Raw genomic sequence first — 20,157 nt, forward strand, 5'->3', positions numbered from 1 at the left:
TATGGGCCTGATTTGACTGTCTGACCGTGGCCCCTGCTCCTAAGATAAGGTGTCACATAAACAGTTCAGAGCCACAGCACCCCTGCATGGGTCGATTATAATGGGGGGCTGGGGGAGGTGGGTGTTAGTCCTCTATATGGCTGGCATGCCTTGGGTGACGCTCCCCCATTGTCTAAACATAGAGCAGGTGGGCAGAGGAGCCAAGTGTGTCGCTATATAAGTGACCAGGGTCATTTTTTAGTGTCCTCTCAAGCGTAAGTGAACAACTGAGAAGCTCCTGACATAATGGTAAGAATGACACCTCCCTCACTCTCTGCTCTCAACTTGTCTTCGTCTTCACCTTGGGGTTAACTGAGTGTCTCACTTCCATGGTGTCTAGGATGCTTAGAGATCTTGGAGAAGCTAAGCTTACTTCAGAAGTAGACAGGTGTTGATGTTCTTAAATGCATTTAGTAAGATTCTATTTAGTGAGGTAATCAAGGAGCGATTGTATATTTGATAACAGCTGTGGGGAATGGTAAATTAACGGAGTAAATTTCTTGCCAATCGTAATTAAAATCCCAAACTGTAGTGATGGGGGAGCTTGATTGCATACCAAACATGTTTGAATGATGAGAAGAAAGAATATCTTGGAAGGTTAGTAATAACTGTGATTATTAGGTCTTATAAAAGTAGGACCTAATAATAATATGCCCTAACCATCTCCACAGTGTATCCAATCAGTGTAAAGAGCAGGAACGCCATTCAAATAGTTCATCATTTTTGGGGGTACCCGACTCTGTTGATTGCAACACTTGACCTCTACTACAGTGTTGTAAACATTTGTGAACTGTGGCTCTTCAATATTGAAAGCTTGCATGCTCTAAAAGTTATACGTTTAATTAGAGATATTAATAGCCATGTAGTTCTGTGACCGCATGCTGTGCTCTGTAGTTCAATGTTAGATGTTCATAGTTTTGGTTATGCATTTGAAATGAGCAAAACCCAGTAAATGTAATTTATGTCATTAGTCTTACTTATTATTCATGATTATAACTTATGGAATATAATTAAGCAATAAGGCCCAAGGGGGTGTGGTATATGGCCAATATACCACGGCTAAGGGCTGTTCTTATGCACGATGCAACGTGGAGTGCCTGGACACAGCCTTTAGTCGTGGTATATTGGCCATATACCACAAACCCCTGAGGTGCCTTATTGCTATTATAAACTGGTTACCAATGTGAATAGAGCAGTAAAAAAGAAATGTTTCGTCATACCTGTGCTATACGGTCTGATATACCACGGCTGTCAGCCAATCAGCATTCAGGGCTCGAACTGCCCAGTTTATAACAGTCATTATATTATTACTGTTATATATCATGATACTGTCAAATAATTCAATAATTCAAAGTCAATGTATGCAAACTTTATCAAAATGTATGTACGCTGTTGTTATTCATCATAACCTCAAAGTAATAGCCATTTCCCTGTGTATCTCAGGCACCCAAAAAGGCAAAGAAGAAGGCAGCAGAGGCCAGCTCCAATGTGTTCTCCATGTTTGAGCAAGCCCAGATCCAGGAGTTCAAGGAGGCTTTCACCATCATGGACCAGAACAGAGACGGTTTTATTGACAAGAATGACCTGAGGGACACCTTCTGTGCACTGGGTGAGCTAAGGCTAACGCTTACTCCTCTGGAGAATGGCCCTTTGCAGTATAAAATTGGTGGTGAAGTTATCTTCCTTGGACAAGAAGTTACCCCTCCCTCTGTCCTCCAGATATCTCCAATGAGTGTAATGATTGTTTCCACAAAACACAAACATTTATATTGAGAACGACTGATCCATACAAAAATCTCTGACCATAACACCTGTACTGCTCAGAGTCATGTATTTAGAGAGTTGGGCCATTAAGGTTTCTACAATATGATGCACTTACAGTACCAGTCAAACGTTTGGACATAAGCCAACAAGTGCTCAGCATATGTGGGAACTTCTTAAAGACTGTTGGAAAAGCATTCCAGGTGAAGCTGGTTGAGAGAATGCCAAGAGTGTGCAAAGCTGTCATCAAGGCAAAGGGTGGCTACTTGAAGAACCTCAAATATAAAATATATTTTGATTTGTTTAACACTTTTTTGGTTACTACATCATTCCATATGTGTTATTTCATAGTTTTGATGTCTTCACTATTATTCTACAATGTAGAAAATAGTCAAAATAAAGAAAAACCCTGAGTAGGTGTGTTCAAACTTTTGACTGGTACTCTACATGACCCAACATTCTATGGCAGCCATGTTAGCGCCTCATTAACATTACATGGGGAATATAATGTCTGTAATGAGCATTATGACCCATTTACATGACACTTCAAATTATATGGCAGCCATGTTAGCACCTAATTAACATTACATAAACGTTCAGAGTGCCACTTTCTCCTCCATAGCCATTGCTAAGTAATAATTGACACTTCTGCATTGTGCTGTTTATTTCTGATAGTTTGCAAAACCTATGAAGATGTCCAGTAATACCATATATGCAATTTGTTGACACCACAAGTCCACAACACAGTACAGACTTGGATACACATGACTCTGAAAGCTAATCAATAAATAGTCTGTTAAATTCGCTGCTCTGTTTTGATTATTTACAGTCGGTCATTCCATAGGGAATTGTCAGAGGCGCTCTTATCCTATTGTTACATCACCAACATTTCGAGAATAAAGGTGTTAACATGGCAGCCGTTCTAAAACCTGGCCAAACTCTCTCTATATATGACTCTGATGCTATGTAACTGAATGTTCAGAATTAGAACAATATTCAACATTCTAAAAGTTGGCCCAACTCTATAAATAATACATGGCTCTGGTGCTGCTGTACTTTCCCACTGTCCCCACCTGGTCATGTGAGTGGTCCCACTGACCTCTGACCTCTATCTCTTCCTGTCCTGTGTGTCTCTGCAGGCCGTCTTAACGTGGGTAATGATGAGCTGGACGAGATGCTAAAGATGGCCCCTGGACCCATCAACTTCACCATCTTCCTCTCCATGTTCGGCGAGAAGTTGAAAGGTCAGGCAACACCACTGTATGGCCCACAAAGGGTTGCACATGTCATATATGGTTCATCACATGTAAACTGAAATATTATGACTAGCTATTGCTTATAACAATCACATATTCAGACCGACATGAGGCAAATAAATTACTATTTTCCTCAGTGATATTTTTTCACGGTGCACTGTTTAGACAGACCAGCTGTATGTCTGAAAAAAGTGTTCTCTCTCAGGTACTGACCCCGAGGAGACCATTATTAATGCCTTCAAGATCTTCGACCCCGAGGGACAGGGAGTCCTCAAGGGAGAGGAGTAAGGACTTTATTCATTCTAATACCGTCAAACCTTACAACAGTACCTGTCGCTCTATCCCCGCATGGGTATACGGTACAGTTAGTAATGATCAAATTCCTAAAATGATCTAATTAGTCACTTTAGGAATTATTCAAGAAGTCAATAACTACTACAGTAATGGATAAGGTATTAGAATTTTAAAAAAAAATTAATTACTACATTCTAATCTATTGAACCTCTCTTTTATGGTTGCTGATAATTACCCATCAATGATAGTTTCAGTAGCTTTATAGATTCTTGTAGAAATGTCACATGTGTTTTAGGAAATAATTAAAGAAAAAAGTGTAACTTCTTGGAGCCAACTCTGAGAAAAGAACTCACTGTCACGGTTGATGTACTGTACCTAACAAGTCATCATTTTCCTTTCCAGTATCAAATATTACATCATGTCTCAGGCGGACAAGTTCACCGAAGCTGAGGTAATGTCCTTCTCTCAGGTTTCTGGGGCTCAGTGGGATTTGGGTTTGGAATCAGTCAACTTTCACTGGTTGACTTATACCTCATTCCCTGTCAGAGTCCCATCCATCACACAAGTCCATTTCATAGACCATATCTCTAACCCACTTATCGCTGACCCTGAGCCCCATCAGGGCCCAGTAAAGCTATGGAACAAACGTTTCCCTCAGACCATCTGCTCCTCACAAAAGTGATCCTGTATTCCATCACAAAGACAGTGAATCTGATCAGAGCCCCCATCCAGAGCACTGTCCCCTTCTAACTATGTACAGGAAGCCTATCTACTTCCCGTGAGCTTACACAGTACTATTATGAGACCCTATAAGGCAATGGCATTCCTTTCTTAAAAGCATATTGATGTACTCACAGAAATAACTTGCATTCATTTTGAATGAATGTGTATCATGGTTTGTTTTCATAGCATAAAGCACAACCGTGAGCGGATATTTCGGTCTCATCTCGGCTTATAACAAAGAAGGCCATTTGGTGACTTGAGATGCATGTGTGTTCACTTTTATTTCAATTAACGATACACACCAAGTTCAGCTTGGAGTGATAAAGGGCTAGGTTAATGTATTATTAGCATAAGGTGAAAACAGTTACCAATCAGTTTTTCAACCCAGGACATTGCATGACCTTTGTGTGCTTCACCCTTCCAGGTTGAAGACATGTTCACAAACTTCCCCCTGGACGTCGCCGGGAATCTGGACTACAAGAACCTGTGCTACGTTATCACCCATGGAGAGGACAAGGAGGCGGAGTAAATGAGCCAATCACAAGCTCTCAATCACCCAACCAATCACTTTGGACTGCCCACTACACATCATCGCCCTGTACACATGACCCGTTTCCTTTTCCACATCTCACTTTCCCCACAATAAAAAACGAATAAAAAGGACTTTGGTGTGTGAACGAAGCATTGTGTCATTTGAACTCCAACATGACTGTGTTGAAAGTGAAGAGTTGACTGGGATCAGAGGTAATGCTTAACAATGTCTTGTATGTGAGATGGGAATAGCCTTACGCATATTTCAGACACCCTCAAGTCGCAGGGGTTCACAGAGGTTAAGTGCAAGAAGAAGAGCGCTAATAGGGATACACATAGGGGTTTGGTGACTGATAAGTCTATATTCAGATTCAGCCTCTCTGTCCCATTTGTCTATTCTGTTACAAAAAATTACTAGGAATTTGACACTCAGATTGGACGAGCAGCGAGCCAGAATACATTGCATTGTGCATGTAAAATATCACAAGTTCTGCCGAAGATCAACAAATGACATGTGTCACGCCCTGATCTGTTTCACCTGTCCTCGTTATTGTCTCCACCCCCTCCAGGTGTCGCTTGTTTTCCCCAGTGTATTTATCCCTGTGTTTCCTGTCTCTCTGTGCCAGTTCGTGTTGTATGTTTCCAAGTCAACCATTGTCGCCTGCCTTGACCACGAGCCTGTCTACCAGTCTGTACTTGCCTGTCCACGACCATTCTCTTGCCTACCCTATTGGATTAATAAACATTGTAAGACTCCACCCCTTACACATATCTGCCTCCTGTGTCTGCATCTGGGTCTCACCTTGTGCCTTGATAACAGGATGTTATATCATTTATATCTAGTAAAAAATAGGGCTCATTTATGTGTCGCAAAATAGGCTACATTTAGAATTCCATATTTACACTTTTCAATACATTGATTGTAATCTGAACAGTAGAGCCATATCAATGGTGCAGCAAAAAAACAGACAATGAGTCAAAATTATAGTAAACATATTTTCAAAATACTGTGCCCCCCCCCCCCAAAAGGTATACTTAAAAAAAAGGGAAGATACTGTAAAACTGAACCGTTTACCACTTGGAACCTCACCACAAAGATTTTTTAAAAATAACTCATGTAATGAGTCAGGATATGGTCAGAGAGACATGCTCTAGAGCAGTGGTTCTTAACCTGGGTTCGATCGAACCCCAGGGGTTCGGTGAGTCAGTCTCAGGGGTTCGGCGGAGGTCAAGACACACACCCGACTCATATGATTCGTGATGACACGCCCCGCTTGGCCATCATTGGCTGCAGGTGATCACGCAACATCGCTTGGCCTATCTGTGCTGCTGGGAATTTGGCGCGCTCAGTAGTCGAATTGTGACTGTCGTGATGGTACGTCGTGTGATTTCTTTCTTAATATTTTAATCCCTTCATACTAACTATGTCGAGCAAAAAAAGAAAGTGGTCGGACGAATATGTACAATATGGATTCACATGTATAACGGAACGTGATGAGAGTCAGCGTCCTAACTGCATGATTTGCAATGCCAAGTTGAGCAATTCTAGTCTAGCACCGGCAAAACTAAGAGAACACTTCCTTAAGCTGCACGGAGATGGACAATACAAGAACACAACGCTCGCTGAATTCAAGGTGAAGAGAGCCATTTTTCCAATTAAGAAGGGTTCGGTGAATGCGCATATGAAACTGGTGGGGGTCAGTACCTCCAACAAGGTTAAGAACCACTGCTCTAGAGGGAAGGACATAACAGTTGAGCTGCAATAATAAACTGGCTACACGCTCTGCAAAGGAGTTGGCAAGGACTCCACACTTAATATAGCAATGGTCATATGAGAGCAGCCAACAGTCTGACAGGGGTTCATTCTATTAAATCTATTTATACATTTGGTTAAATAGGTTTAATAGGTTTTCAACAGGTGCAGAAAAACCATTATGTAATGTAAAATGTGAGCTTATAATAACTCCAGACTGAAAGAAAGAGAGAAAAGGTGGTGATAAAAGTAAGAGAAATAGGTCACACTTTATTTTACAGTTGGCTATTCAACTGTTTCACCTGCTTCACCTGCCTACTTGTTGACACAGGACTGCACTCTTAGAAGAACCCCATAGGATAACCCTTTTTAGGTCCAGACAGAACCCGTTTTGTTTCAGGTAGAACCCTCTGTGGAAAGGGTTCTTCATGGAACCCAAAAAGGTTCTTCAAAGGGTAGACAGCCAAAGAACCATTTTAAGTTCTAGATAGCGACAAGGATATGCAACAGAGTGGCAGATACAAGATCACCTAATGCTTCGGATAAATAATTACTATAAACATAAAACGTAAAGAAAACTATTTTTTCACGGTTGTGTGCAAATCAAATTCCAACCATTAAAAACAGAAATAAAATCTTCACAAACCGTGTAAAAAACAAAGTACATATATTATTCAAAAGCAGTCATGATATTTTTACTGACTACAAAAACAACTGTTATATATTCAACCCACTGGCTAGACAATCTCCATTAAACTCCTTGTACACTTGGTACACCCTACGGTTTCCATCCTTTAACAGGAGCAGTGGCGACCATTCAGGGCAGGTGGGGCTGTTTTCAGCTTTGCACACTCTGGGCATTCTCTCAACCAGCTATACCTGGAATTCTTTTCCAACAGCCTTGAAGGAGTTCCTACATATGCTAAGCACTTGTTGGCTGCTTTTCCTTCACTCTGTGGTCCAACTCATCCCAAACCATCTCAATTGGGTTTAAGTTGGGTGATTGTGGAGGCCAGGTCATCTGATACAGCACTACATCATTCTCCTTCTTGGTCAAATAGCCCTTACACAGCCTGGGGGTGTGTTGAGTCATTGTCCTGTTGAAAAACAAATGATAGTCCCACTAAGCGCAAACCTGATGGGATGGCATATTGCTGCAGAATCCTGTGGTTGCCATGCTGGTTAAGTGTGCCTTGAATTCTAAATAAATCACAGACAGTGTCACAAGCAAAGCACCCCCACACCCTCATACCTCCTCCTCCATGCTTCACGGTTGGAACCATACATGCGGAGATCATCCATTCACTTACTCTGCATCTCACAAAGACACGGCGGTTGGAACCAAAAATCTCAAATTTGGACTTTACCGGTCTAATGTCCATTTGTAGCCAGGTGGTAAAACTGCATAGCTGTATTCATTTATATCCACTAGATAGCACTGTCCCTTCAAGAGATCCTAAATAAGGTGTGCAAGCAGTTATGGGATTGTGCATGTGCAGTGAGAGCAAGCAATTACACTAGAGAGCTATTGAAATCAAATGTGGGCCCAACGTTACTTTGGGTAAATAATACTTTTTATCTTACTCTTGTACCGGAATATATCATATTTGCATCATCTGCAGTGTATAAGAGTTTGTTTTGTATTATTTCTGCCAGAATGTCATGTTAGCCTGTTGATATGAGATTGACATGAGGATGTTAGCTTCTTCCTATCTGAATACCAGTGCTCTCAGAACCACGTTGTGGAGTTGATGATAACGTTATTTGAAGCGTGAGTAATTATCAGAATTACATTCTATTTTGTGTAAAGCTTCAGGGTGTTGTATAGTTTAATTTTTGAATTGTAACTTATCTGTTGATAAGACATTTCTCCCAGTGCAGTATGGGTGAGATGAGGATCTACTGTTCCATGTGGGGTTAGGGTATCACGTGGACAGTGTGTTTGTAAGTATTCATATTGTTTTATGACAAAATTTATTTTTGTTTTTCATGCACAATGTCATTTTATTTATGGACATCTTGTACCCAGATATTTGAAACGTTTGAAAGTCCATTCTAACTGTGAACATTGTGGTCTCTGTATTTTCTTGTTTTTCTATAGAAAGCAGAGCCACTACTGTTTATTCATTTCACTTTGTACTTATTGTACTCAGATTGTTTTATGCACTTTACTAACAGATTTATTTCACTTGATTGTGATTTAGACTGAACTTTACTTTATGGTGACTTCATCTTGTGGTGATTTCCCTTATACATGATCCTTTTTAAATTTAAGCTTTGACAGAATAAACAACCCTAATGAGTTTGTGTCCTGTGCTGGGTTTACTTTCGCCAGGCTACACATTTTGGTACCAGGAGTGGGGTTCTGATAGCTTTGTTAGGGTAGTGAAGTGCATAATTATGGTAGTGGTGAAGAGTGGTACGGGGCCAGAGAAATCTGACAAGGGACCAGGGGATCTGACAACAGGCAGTGAGGCCTGCCTGGGGTTGCTGTCTGTAACCAGACTGCCGGGATCCAGAGAATGCCGCGAACCATTGTAGATTATCACAGATCGTCACTGACCATCGCAGAGGACCATCTGCCATCATCTCCATCCATCCAGAAACTTTCAGAGGCTGTTTCTACTCTACAGTATATCCATGAACTGAGTTTGTGTACAAACATTTCACAATGTCAAAGCCAGCAGGTGATGGGGAAGCCGCCCCTGGTGAAGAGGGTAACCCTGTAGTTGACTTACAGTCACAGATTGCAGAGCTAAAAAGGAAACATGACGAAGCAATGGCAACTATTGCCGCTCTGGTTAATGGATCCACAAAGGCATGCGTGTCTGAACTAGAGGTCGACCGATTAATCGGAATGGCCGATTAATTAGGGCCGATTTCAAGTTTTCATAACAATCGGTAATCGGTATTTTTGGCCACCGATTTGCCAAATGTTTTATTTTTTGTAATTTTTTTTGTTGATTTAAAAAATTTTTTTTTTATTATTATTATTATTTTTTTAACTAGGCAAGTCAGTTAAGAACACATTCTTATTTTCAATGATGGCCTAGGAACAGTGGGTTAACTGCCTTGTTCAGGGGCAGAACGACAGATTTTTACCTTGTCAGCTCGGGGATTCAATCCTGCAACCTTACGGTTAACTAGTCCAATGCTCTAACCACCACAATATTTACTTATTACTCATTACCAAGTCAAAATACCTACAAACAAAAGACGAACTTCTACTTTAGTCAACTTTATTGCAACATGAAAAAATTCCTTATCTCTTACAAAATAAGGATTTTTATTGTTAGATTAATATTTTGATTAATTAGATTAAACAAAGATATAGACCTACTCAATAACATCTCTAGCCCATAGTATGGTGAGTAGCCTAGATCGCTAATTATTTTTCTTCTCTTTTTAATATTACAAGTAACAATGAAAATCACCAACTCTGACTCTGTCTTAATCTGTTTCTTTCTTCTAAGCATTTTTCCATCCTGGAGTCTGAGACCTTGTGGGAATCTGGTAGACAAGAAGAATGTATGACAATTTAGCATAGCATTACCCCTAATTATTATCATCATGATTTCTGTGGTTTAGGCATATAGCTAGCTAGTTGTGTTATCCAGCTAGCAATAATAGTGTGCTTGCTAATAACAAAGATTTTATAACTAACCCATGATAGACCAGAGCCTGTCGTTTCCAATGGGAGCAAATTAATCATAGTGGGCAGAGAGATCCTATTGGTGCGTTCTAGCATTTATTTCCATTAGGGAACACCTACTCTGTGAAGTGTGCGTGTGCAATAACTCAATTCGCCCTTGCACTCCTTCTAAATAACAAAACATTTTTAAACTTTGGCAAACTCAGTCCACTCTGTTACTGATTAGCGTTTTGGAAACAGAAAGCTGTATGGAGATCAAATGTTTCATCAATGAGAAAATTTGCAGAATGTCAGCCAAAACCCACATCGCTCAATCTTCTCCCACTGCCGGCCACTGGGCTTCCTCTCATTACATTTACATTTTAGTCATTTAGCAGACGCTCTTCACCCGAGGCGACTTACAGTAGTGAATGCATACATTTCATTTCATACATTTGATTATTTTTTTCCATACTGGCTCCCCGTGGGAATCGAACCCACAACCCTGGCGTTGCAAACACCATGTGTTGCAAACACCATGCTCTACCAACTGAGCTATTTAGTAGTGAGTTGAAACGCGAACCGGATGCTTCACATTTATACATCCAGTGAAATATCTGGCTCATTGTTCTATCTGTGCAAATACGTTAGCTAGTGTTTAGCTACATTGAAATGGACAGTAGTGTGTTGATACAAGTATCTAGATACATTTAACATGCTGTCTCACGTAATACTATTTTGCATACTAACCTTCTTCTCGACTCCGTTCTTTGCGTACTGTTACATTCATGGTTGTCCTTATTTCGAGAGTGTTGTGCAGATGGGCAGCTCTTGACATGATGCTTTAAATAAATAATTGCACCAATGCATCCCATCCAAAAGTGAGAATGTTCCTCAACAGTGAAACCCTTGCAAGGCTATATGATGGAATAAAAGTTTTTCTTATGACCATTTTAAGAGCATTTATAAACCATTATTCAGCCATGCAACAAACGCTGACACTACACATCTAAATATATCTGACCAAATTATGAAAGACAACAGTTGTCATTTTGAATCCTGTAAAGTGAGTGTGGAAGAGGTGGAAAAAAATATTGTCTATCAACAATGACAAGCTGGGATAGAAAATTACTGAGGATAATAACAAACGATTTTGCCACTCCTATTTGCCATATCTTCCATTTAAGCCTACTTGAAAGTGTGTGCCCTCAGGAAGCAAAAGTCATTCCGCTACCTAGGAATTGTAAAGCCCCCTTTATTGGCTCAAATAGCCAACCAATCAATCTGTTACCAACCCTAAGTAAACGTTTGGAAAAAATTGTGTTTGACCAGATACGATGCTATTTTACAGGAAACAAATTGACAACAGACTTTCAGCACGCTTAGGACATTCAACAAGCACAGCGTGTCTATGTATGCGGATGACTCAACACTATAGACATCAGCTATTACTGTGACTGAAATGACTGCAACACTTAACAAAGTGCTGCAGTTAGTTTCAGAATGGGTGATAAGGAATAAGTTAGTCCTAAATATTTCTAAAACTAAAAGCATTGTATTTGGGACAAATCATTCACTAAACCTGAACTAAATATTGTAATGAATAATGTGGAAATTGAGCAAGTTGAGGTGACTAAACTGTACAAAGTGGAGGGGAGATTGAATTCATCACTACTTTTTTCTGAAAGAATTGTTAACAAGTTGAATGCACTGAGCTGTCTGTTTAAACTACTGGCACATAGCTCGGACACCACTGCATAGCCCACAAGACATGCCACCATAGGTCTCTTCACAGTCCCCAAGTTCAGAACAGACTATGAGAGGTGCACAGTACAACATAGAGCTATGACTGCATGTAACTCTATTCCACATCAAGTAACTGATGCAAACAGTAGAATCAGATTTTAAAAAGCATAAAAAACATCTTATGGAACAGCGGGGACTGTGAAGAGACAAACACACACACACACACACAAGTAACACATGCTCTCTACACACACGTACATTGTAATATTGTTGTATGGTGGTATTATACATTTGGTATTGTAGATATGTAGTGGTGTAATAATGTTATATGATGTTCTGTTTTTTTTTGTTTTATGTGTAATGTAAGTGCCTTAATGTGTTTGGACCCCAGGAAGAGTAGCTGCTGCCATGGCAACAGCTAATGGGAATCCCTAATAAATACAAATTTGACAAGCACAAATGACTATATCACCATTTTAACCATAACTTTTTATTAACGTATCAATTTTTTTGACCCATTGTCAAATGCACCGTTAAATGATTTAACAATTTTAAATGATTTTTAGGCTCCCGAGTGGTGCAGCGGTCTAAGACACTGCATCTCAGCGCTAGAGGCTGCAGCACTGGTTCGACCCTGGTTCACTGCAGACCCTGGTTCGGTCCTGGGCTGTATCACAACCGGCCGGGATCGGAAGTCCCATGGGGCGGTGCACAATTGGCCTTGCGTCGTCCAGGTTAGGGGAGGGTTTGGCCGGGGTAGGCCGTCATATAAAATAAAATGTGTTCTTAACCTTTATTTAACTAGGCAAGTCAGTTAATAAACCTTTATTTAAGCAATTACCCCAGTTACATGTTTTTATTACAGTGTAACTATGAATTATTACAGTTAATTTCAGTCGTTATTACAGTGTAATTACATATGTAATAACATTGTAATAAGGACCCCTTAAATTAAAGTGTTACTGAATTCACTTTTTGCTGCTGGCTTGCTAATGTTCCCTCAAATACGTATTTCCACATGTAATTGATGAAATTTGATTTTTATTCTATAAAGATTGTAATTGTGTCATTATGTTGTGAATATTGTAGAAAACCCTCACAGCCATTTTCCATACTAAAAAGTGAAGTGCCACTTATAGCTTACCATGTACAGTAGGCTACAGACAATATGTTCCTCCATGTACAATAGGCTACAGACAATATGTTCCTCCATGTACAGTAGACTACAGACAATATGTTCCTCTGTCATGTACAGTAGGCTACAGACAATTTGTTCCTCCATCATGTACAGTAGACTACAGACAATGTTCCACCCTGTACAGTAGGCTACAGACAATATGTTCCTCCATGTACAGTAGACAACAGACAATGTTCCACCCTGTACAGTAGGCTACAGACAATATGTTCCTCCATGTACAGTAGACTACAGACAATGTTCCACCCTGTACAGTAGGCTACAGACAATATGTTCCTCCACCATGTACAGTAGGCTACAGACAATATGTTCCTCCACCATGTACAGTAGACTACAGACAATATGTTCCTCCACCATGTACAGTAGACTACAGACAATATGTTCCTCCACCATGTACAGTAGACTACAGACAATATGTTCCTCCACCATGTACAGTAGGCTACAGACAATGTTCCACCCTGTACAGTAGACTACAGACAATGTTCCTCCATCATGTACAGTAGACTACAGACAATATGTTCCTCCACCATGTACAGTAGACTACAGACAATATGTTCCTCCATCATGTACAGTAGACTACAGACAATATGTTCCTCCACCATGTACAGTAGACTACAGACAATATGTTCCTCCACCATGTACAGTAGGCTACAGACAATGTTCCACCCTGTACAGTAGACTACAGACAATATGTTCCTCCATCATGTACAGTAGACTACAGACAATATGTTCCTCCACCATGTACAGTAGGCTACAGACAATATGTTCCTCCATCATGTACAGTAGGCTACAGACAATATGTTCCTCCTCCATGTACAGTAGACTACAGACAATGTTCCTCCACCATGTACAGTAGACTACAGACAATGTTCCACCATGTACAGTAGACTACAGACAATGTTCCACCCTGTACAGTAGGCTACAGACAATGTTCCTCCACCATGTACAGTAGGCTACAGACAATGTTCCTCCACCATGTACAGTAGGCTACAGACAATGTTCCTCCACCATGTACAGTAGGCTACAGACAATGTTCCACCCTGTACAGTAGACTACAGACAATGTTCCTCCACCATGTGTGTCATATACAGTTGAAGTCAGAAGTTTACATACACCTTAGCCAAATACATTTAAACTGAGTTTTTCACAATTCCTAACACTTAATCCTAGTCAAAATTCCCTGTCTTTGGTCAGTGAGGATCACCACTTTATTTTAAGCATGTGAAATGTCAGAATAATAGTAGAGAGAATGATTTATTTCAGCTTTTATTTCTTTCATCACATTCCCAGTCGGTCAGAAGTTCACATACACTCAATTAATATTTGGTAGCATTGCCTTTAAATTGTTTAACTTGGGTAAAATGTTTTGGGTAGCCTTCCACAAGCTTCCCACAATAAGTTGGGTGAATTTTGGCCCATTCCTCCTGACAGAGCTGGTGTAACTGAGTCAGGATTGTAGGCTTCCTTGCTTCATACGCTTTTTCAGTTCTGCCCACATATTTTCTATGGATTGAGGTCAGGGCTTTGTGATGGCCTCTACAATACCTTGACTTTGTTGTCCTTAAGCCATTTTCCCACAACTTTGGAAGAATGCTTGGGGTTATTGTCCATTTGGAAGACCCATTTGCGACCAAGCTTTAACTGTCTTGAGATGTTGCTTCAATATATCCACATAATTTTCCTCTCTCATGATGCCATCGATTTTGTGAAGTGCACCAGTCCCTCCTGCAGCAAAGCACACCCACAACATGATGCTGCCACCCCCGTGCTTCACGGTTGGGATGGTGTTCTTCGGCTTGCAAGCCTCCCCCTTTTTCCTCCTAACATAACGATGGTCATTATGGCCAAACAGTTCTAATTTTGTTACATCAGAGGACATTTCACACCAAAGTACGTTCATGTCTACGAGACAGAACACGTCTCCTTCCTGAGCGGTATGATGGATGCGTGGTCCCACGGTGTTTATGCTTGCGTACCATTGTTTGTACAGATGAACGTGGTACCTTCAGGCGTTTGGAAATTGCTCCCAAGGATGAACCAGACTTGTGGAGGTCTACATTTATTTTCTGAGGTCTTGGCTGATTTCTCTTGATTTTCCCATGATGTCAAGCAAAGAGGCACAGTTTGAAGGTAGGCCTTGAAATACATCCACAGGTACCCCTCCAATTGACTCAAATGATGTCAATTAGTCTATCAGAAGCTTCTGAAGCCATGACATCATTTTCGGGAATTTTCCAAGCTGTTTAAAGGCACAGTCAACTTAGTGTATGTAAACTTCTGACCCACTGGAATTGTGACACAGTGAAGAAGTGAAATAATCTGCCTGTAAACAATTGTTGGAAAAATTACTTGTGTCATGCACAAAGTAGATGTCCTAACCGACTTGCCAAAACTATAGTTTGTTAACAAGAAATTTGTGGAGTGGTTGAAAAACGAGTTTTAATGACTCCAACCTAAGTGTATGTAAACCTCTGACTTCAACTGTACATTTCTCGGCAGTCTTCGTGTATTTTATATGCGGTGAGCATAAATTGTACAGTTGTAAACTAACAAATAATGTTTCAAGTTAGAACCCATGTATTTAAGTTCATATACAGCACCAACTACATAAATATCTGATAGGGTCCATTGTCTGCTACCTAGACTTTAAGAATATGCATATGTTGAGGCCAGTGCCAGCACCAAAGTTACACAATTACATTGGAATAACATGACTATGATAATGACAACAGTACTTAAAGTCAATGTAAAAAACACACATTATAAACAGGCCAAATTCAAGAATCTGAGTAAGAGAAGGGGTCATTTTGCAGACGCTAGGTCGTCCAAAGCCCAGACTGATGGAATTCTGTGCTTCCATGAGGATTGACTGGTCATACACTCTGGCCCAGAGAACACATGGTACGTCCATCTCAGTCTCTTAAACAATCACAGTTCATATACAAACCATGCTCTTTACACCCATTGGCATGACCATCTACTTGTCCCCCCTCCTCACTCTTTCCTCTCCAATCAGCTTCCGGTCTCCAGTGGCGAGAGAGTGGAGCAGGGTATTGGGTCCCGCCCTTTTGTTTTTAAACATGGGCACCAGGTCTGACAGGATGTCCAGGCCAGAACCGGGTTCTAGTGGGTTCTCTGAGAAATGACCAAAGAGAGGGAGGAATGGATTGGGGATGGAGACAGAGGGAGATTAATTGAATCTCACGCTCACAACAAGGGCTCTCCAATAGAAAATGACTTATCACTGACAGACGCAGTGATTGCTTGGAAGTGGACACAGTATAAATCTCTAACAACCCTGTAATTCCTAGAGACCCTGTTGTTCTCTGAGTAAGGGTGTGTCTCACCGTGAATGCCGATCATGTGCTCCAGAATGAGAACCCTCTCAGCCAGGATCTTCAGAGCCTCTCTCAGCTGCTGCACCCCCTCCCCCTGGACAGAACCACATCACTATATCAAGTTCGGCTTCAAGTTTACCTACCAAGTTCAGATTAAGCTTCCATCAGGAACTATATGTTAAGGTCTGTTTATTTATCACAGTACTATTATGATATACTGTATGCCTACTGCATACTACTACTGTGCTACTACTATGCCCGCTTTTTCAAAAGCGTGAGGTATGGAAGATGTGTCTCTGAGGACTCTTAAATCATATAGAGGGAATGTGTAGGGTCACCTCAGCCTGGCTATCTCCTGGTTCACCCTTTGGTCCTGGTACACCCTAAAAACAGCATCACAAATGGGAAAAACAGGTGGTTGGCAAAGAGTAACTAAATGTATATGTGTGTAAGAGCAGAAATGTTGTACTCTCACTGTGTACTCACTGGCTGGCCATGTTCCCCCCTGAGTGCTGGGGGTCCCTGTGAGGAGAGAGAAGCTGTATGAACGATGTAGACTCATGTCATGTATAGACTGTACAAATAGCATTTCAGAGTGGAATTGAAAGGGGTCTCTTTAAAGGCAGTTCTGCCAAGCCTCACCCTTTCACCAGTGTCTCCTTTAGGTCCGCGATCCCCAGGCTTGCCTGAGGGACCAAACCCAGCCTGGAACACAGAGACAGAACTTCTTGAATTAATCTCCCGTTGACATCAATGCATGATTTACGAGAGTAACAAGCACATATATCAAGTTGTACATCAGGATGCACATCAAAGTCCAATGTTATACTGTACATACGTTTCTGCCTGGGCTACCTGGGTTTCCAGCAGGCCCTGTGGGTCCAGGCCGGCCTGAGGAGTTGGAAAATGGAAATGATAGTTTTCCAAGTATTCTTCCAATATCCACTTATAGGTCACACTACGTAGCTAGCTGATATGGCGAAGAAATATTCTAATTTCCCCTTAATAACATTATTACACAATTATCATTATGGCTTCATGGCCATGCCAGCGGGGGTGTGAGTGTTTTTTTACCTGGGGGTCCAGGGGGTCCGATGGGGCCTGGGGGACCAGTCACATCTCTCTGGTTATTCCGTAAAGGGAGCGCAGCCTCTTCATCTGTACCCAAAACCAAAAATGTCATGGTTTAAGTACAACAGGTGCTCACTGTGCTCTAAAGCAGGGGTCGTCAACCTTTTCTTTCCCAGGGACCCCCTCCCAGGTAAACCGACGATCCAGGAATCCCCATCATACGTTAACAAAATGTTTTTTTCACGTCTTGTCTTATCATCAGGTGAACGATAAGGTCAAGGAGAAGTAATCAACATTTTAAAATGAATAGATTTGCTAGATTGTTTTTCATTATTTTGACCTACCTACATTATAATTAGAAGAGGAAGTGTAAACTCTAACATAGCCTATTAGCTAGAAAGGTAATCTCCAAACACATTTTTGCTAAAAGTATCTGTTTAGCAGGTTAAACAAAGTACAGCCACGTGTTGGCAAAAATGATATCAAGGAAAGTTACCAGCAGTCAGCAGCACTTGCCACACCTGTAGCCTATTCTATTCGTAGGTGTTTTTTCAAAGCCCATGTCAGATATTCCAGTGAGTGTAATTGGCTCAACATTAGGAGTTCAGAAATAAAGTTGACATCCTTAGAAAGAAGATATTCTCCTATTTTCTACTGTAGGTATGTCATTAAACATGTGTTTATTCTGTTGTTGCTAGCGATATTCATAAAAACAGTTTAAATATATATTTAAGCGCCCCCTGCAGTTCCTCCGCCCCCCGGTTGAATAGTCCTGCTCTGAAGACATACTACATGAATATACTGCAGGGATGGGCAACTCACCACGAGGGGCCACAATGATAACATGTTTAGAAAGCTGGCCGCTAAAATGTACCTGACATGGGCTAATTGACTGACTATCAGTCATTGACAAGAGGAAAACTGATGATGCACAGCCACATTTCTAAATTGCTTAGAAAATGTAGAAATTGTGTGTTCTACTATTCCAACTCATAACAGTAAGTTGAGAACCCAAAGTTGTCCCCCCCAAAAAAGGGAAATTGGGGAAAGGGGAAATTGATCCGAGGGCCCATCACTAATGTACTGCGTGTACAGTATGTACTACAATTTGAGTTAAGAGTAGCCTATTTCCATTATTGACATAGCTCTCGTGTTTTTTTGGGTTGTGAATTATTTTCAAACATTGGAGATGATAGGCTGTCTTGGTTGCTTGTCACTGTGGGTGTGCTGTGGGGTAAGGCCACACTCCTTATGGTCATTGGTTGAGGTGGGGAGCAGTGGCTCTGGTACTAACTAGTTCAGCATCCCACCACAGAGAGGGATACACAGGTGGACAACTTCAATATCCTTTGGAGCAATCCCACTGGAAGTAATGTTTCTGGTGTACCATCAAGTTGTCTGAAGTAGACTACTTCATGTAGTAAACACACACACACACACTACTCCTCCTAACCTCAAACTCCCTGCAGCATTGGGGTTTGACTTGAAAACCTTGCCTTGCCGTTTTACTGAGCAGGTTTCTGGCTCCAAGGCGGCCGGGGTTGCCAGATCAGGCTGCTGTGCTGACAGGTTACAAATTGGGTCTGACTTACAGCAGGCAGACTGAAGCCAGAGCCCAGGCTTAAACAAAGCCAGTCCACCACAGTAATCAAATACAGCTTTCCATAGACATCTTGCGTGGGAGTCTGCTGCCCTCTGCTGGTCAAAACTAGGAAGTGCCTCAGATGGAGGTCAAGAGATCATGTCTAGACTTCTACAGCTTACGGTTTTACAATCCATATAGCTCAGCCAAAGTTATCTACTAAATGTTACAGCATGAATTAATTCTATACACGTTAAAATATTAGACTGTAGGGATACATATGCTGAGTGTTTTGTTTCACATTAGGTCATTTTCCCTCTAACACTCATATATCACTACCGCTGACTGCCCTTCAAATCAAATTGTATTTGTCACATGCGCCGTGAAATGTTTGCTAACGAGCTTTTCCCGACTATGCAGAGTTAATAATAATACACAAATAGTAACACAGGAGGAATAAAATACACAAGAATTGTGCTATATACAGGGAGTACCAGAACCAGATTAATGTGCAGGGGTACGAGGTATTTGAGGTAGATATTTACATAAAGGCTGGGTAAAGTGACTAGGCATCAGGATAGATAATAATTAGAATAAAAAACAGAGCAGCAACAGCATATGATGGGTGTGAAAATGTGTGTGTATGTGTGCGTGCGTGCGTGTGTGTGTGTGTGTGTTGTGTTGGAATGCGTGTGTGTTATGAGCGCGTGTGTGTACCAGAGTATGTGAGCGTAGCGGAGCGTGCCCAATTTGACTGGAGCGCGGAGCGAGATTCCCAAAGGCTGGAGCGTCCGCCTTCTCGCCGGCTCCAAATTCGCTCAAGTAGCGCTCACTTCAAGTGTTCAGGGCATGCCCGGACCAGCATGCATTTGTAGTCTCCTTGTGTGCTACTATAGCCCCTTGCTGTAGCTACTGTCATGGAGTTCACTAAATATTTTCAGAAAACTGATAAATCACACAGGTGCAAAATCAAGGTGACTTACAAAGATGAGGACTTAAAGCAAGAGAGAGTGTGGTGATGTAGTGCCCACTAAAGAGTCATTGTAGAATCTGAAAAGATACATATCCCGAAAGCATGATGGTGTACTTACTACATGCACATGCTAAAATAAAGGAACGAGGTGGGTAGGAATCTAATCTAATTGTGTCATTATAGCGAAGTATTTATAAACTGAAAAGCAGATCTCTTAAATGTTTCGTTCATTTTTGTTTTATTATCTATACAATAGGCCATAAT

At 41.1% G+C, this 20,157-nt stretch overlaps 2 protein-coding genes across 2 annotated transcripts in view; one reads left to right on the forward strand and one right to left on the reverse strand.

Moving 5' to 3' along the window:
* Positions 1-206: 206 nt before the first annotated feature.
* On the forward strand, positions 207-4,750 carry LOC115148801 (myosin regulatory light chain 2, ventricular/cardiac muscle isoform). Its single transcript, XM_029691039.1, has 6 exons — positions 207-288; positions 1,483-1,648; positions 2,940-3,044; positions 3,262-3,340; positions 3,753-3,801; positions 4,498-4,750. Exons 1-6 carry the CDS (start codon positions 286-288, stop codon positions 4,600-4,602), a joined length of 507 nt encoding a protein of 168 aa, XP_029546899.1. The 5' UTR covers positions 207-285; the 3' UTR covers positions 4,603-4,750.
* A 10,733-nt stretch (positions 4,751-15,483) lies between these two features.
* Positions 15,484-20,157, reverse strand: part of LOC115148803 (collagen alpha-1(XXVI) chain) — a 40,738-nt gene continuing 36,064 nt past the window's right edge. Inside the window, exons 8-14 of the mRNA XM_029691041.1 lie at positions 17,342-17,425; positions 17,106-17,158; positions 16,910-16,972; positions 16,754-16,789; positions 16,606-16,650; positions 16,277-16,361; positions 15,484-16,064 (exon numbers count right to left, since the gene is read on the reverse strand). Coding sequence (XP_029546901.1) covers positions 15,907-16,064; positions 16,277-16,361; positions 16,606-16,650; positions 16,754-16,789; positions 16,910-16,972; positions 17,106-17,158; positions 17,342-17,425 — 524 coding nt within the window. The 3' untranslated portion in view covers positions 15,484-15,906. The remainder of the gene's footprint in view (positions 16,065-16,276; positions 16,362-16,605; positions 16,651-16,753; positions 16,790-16,909; positions 16,973-17,105; positions 17,159-17,341; positions 17,426-20,157) is intronic.

Source organism: Salmo trutta, chromosome 15 (assembly GCF_901001165.1).
Source record: "Salmo trutta chromosome 15, fSalTru1.1, whole genome shotgun sequence".
In the NCBI taxonomy this organism is placed as follows: Eukaryota; Metazoa; Chordata; class Actinopteri; order Salmoniformes; family Salmonidae; genus Salmo; species Salmo trutta.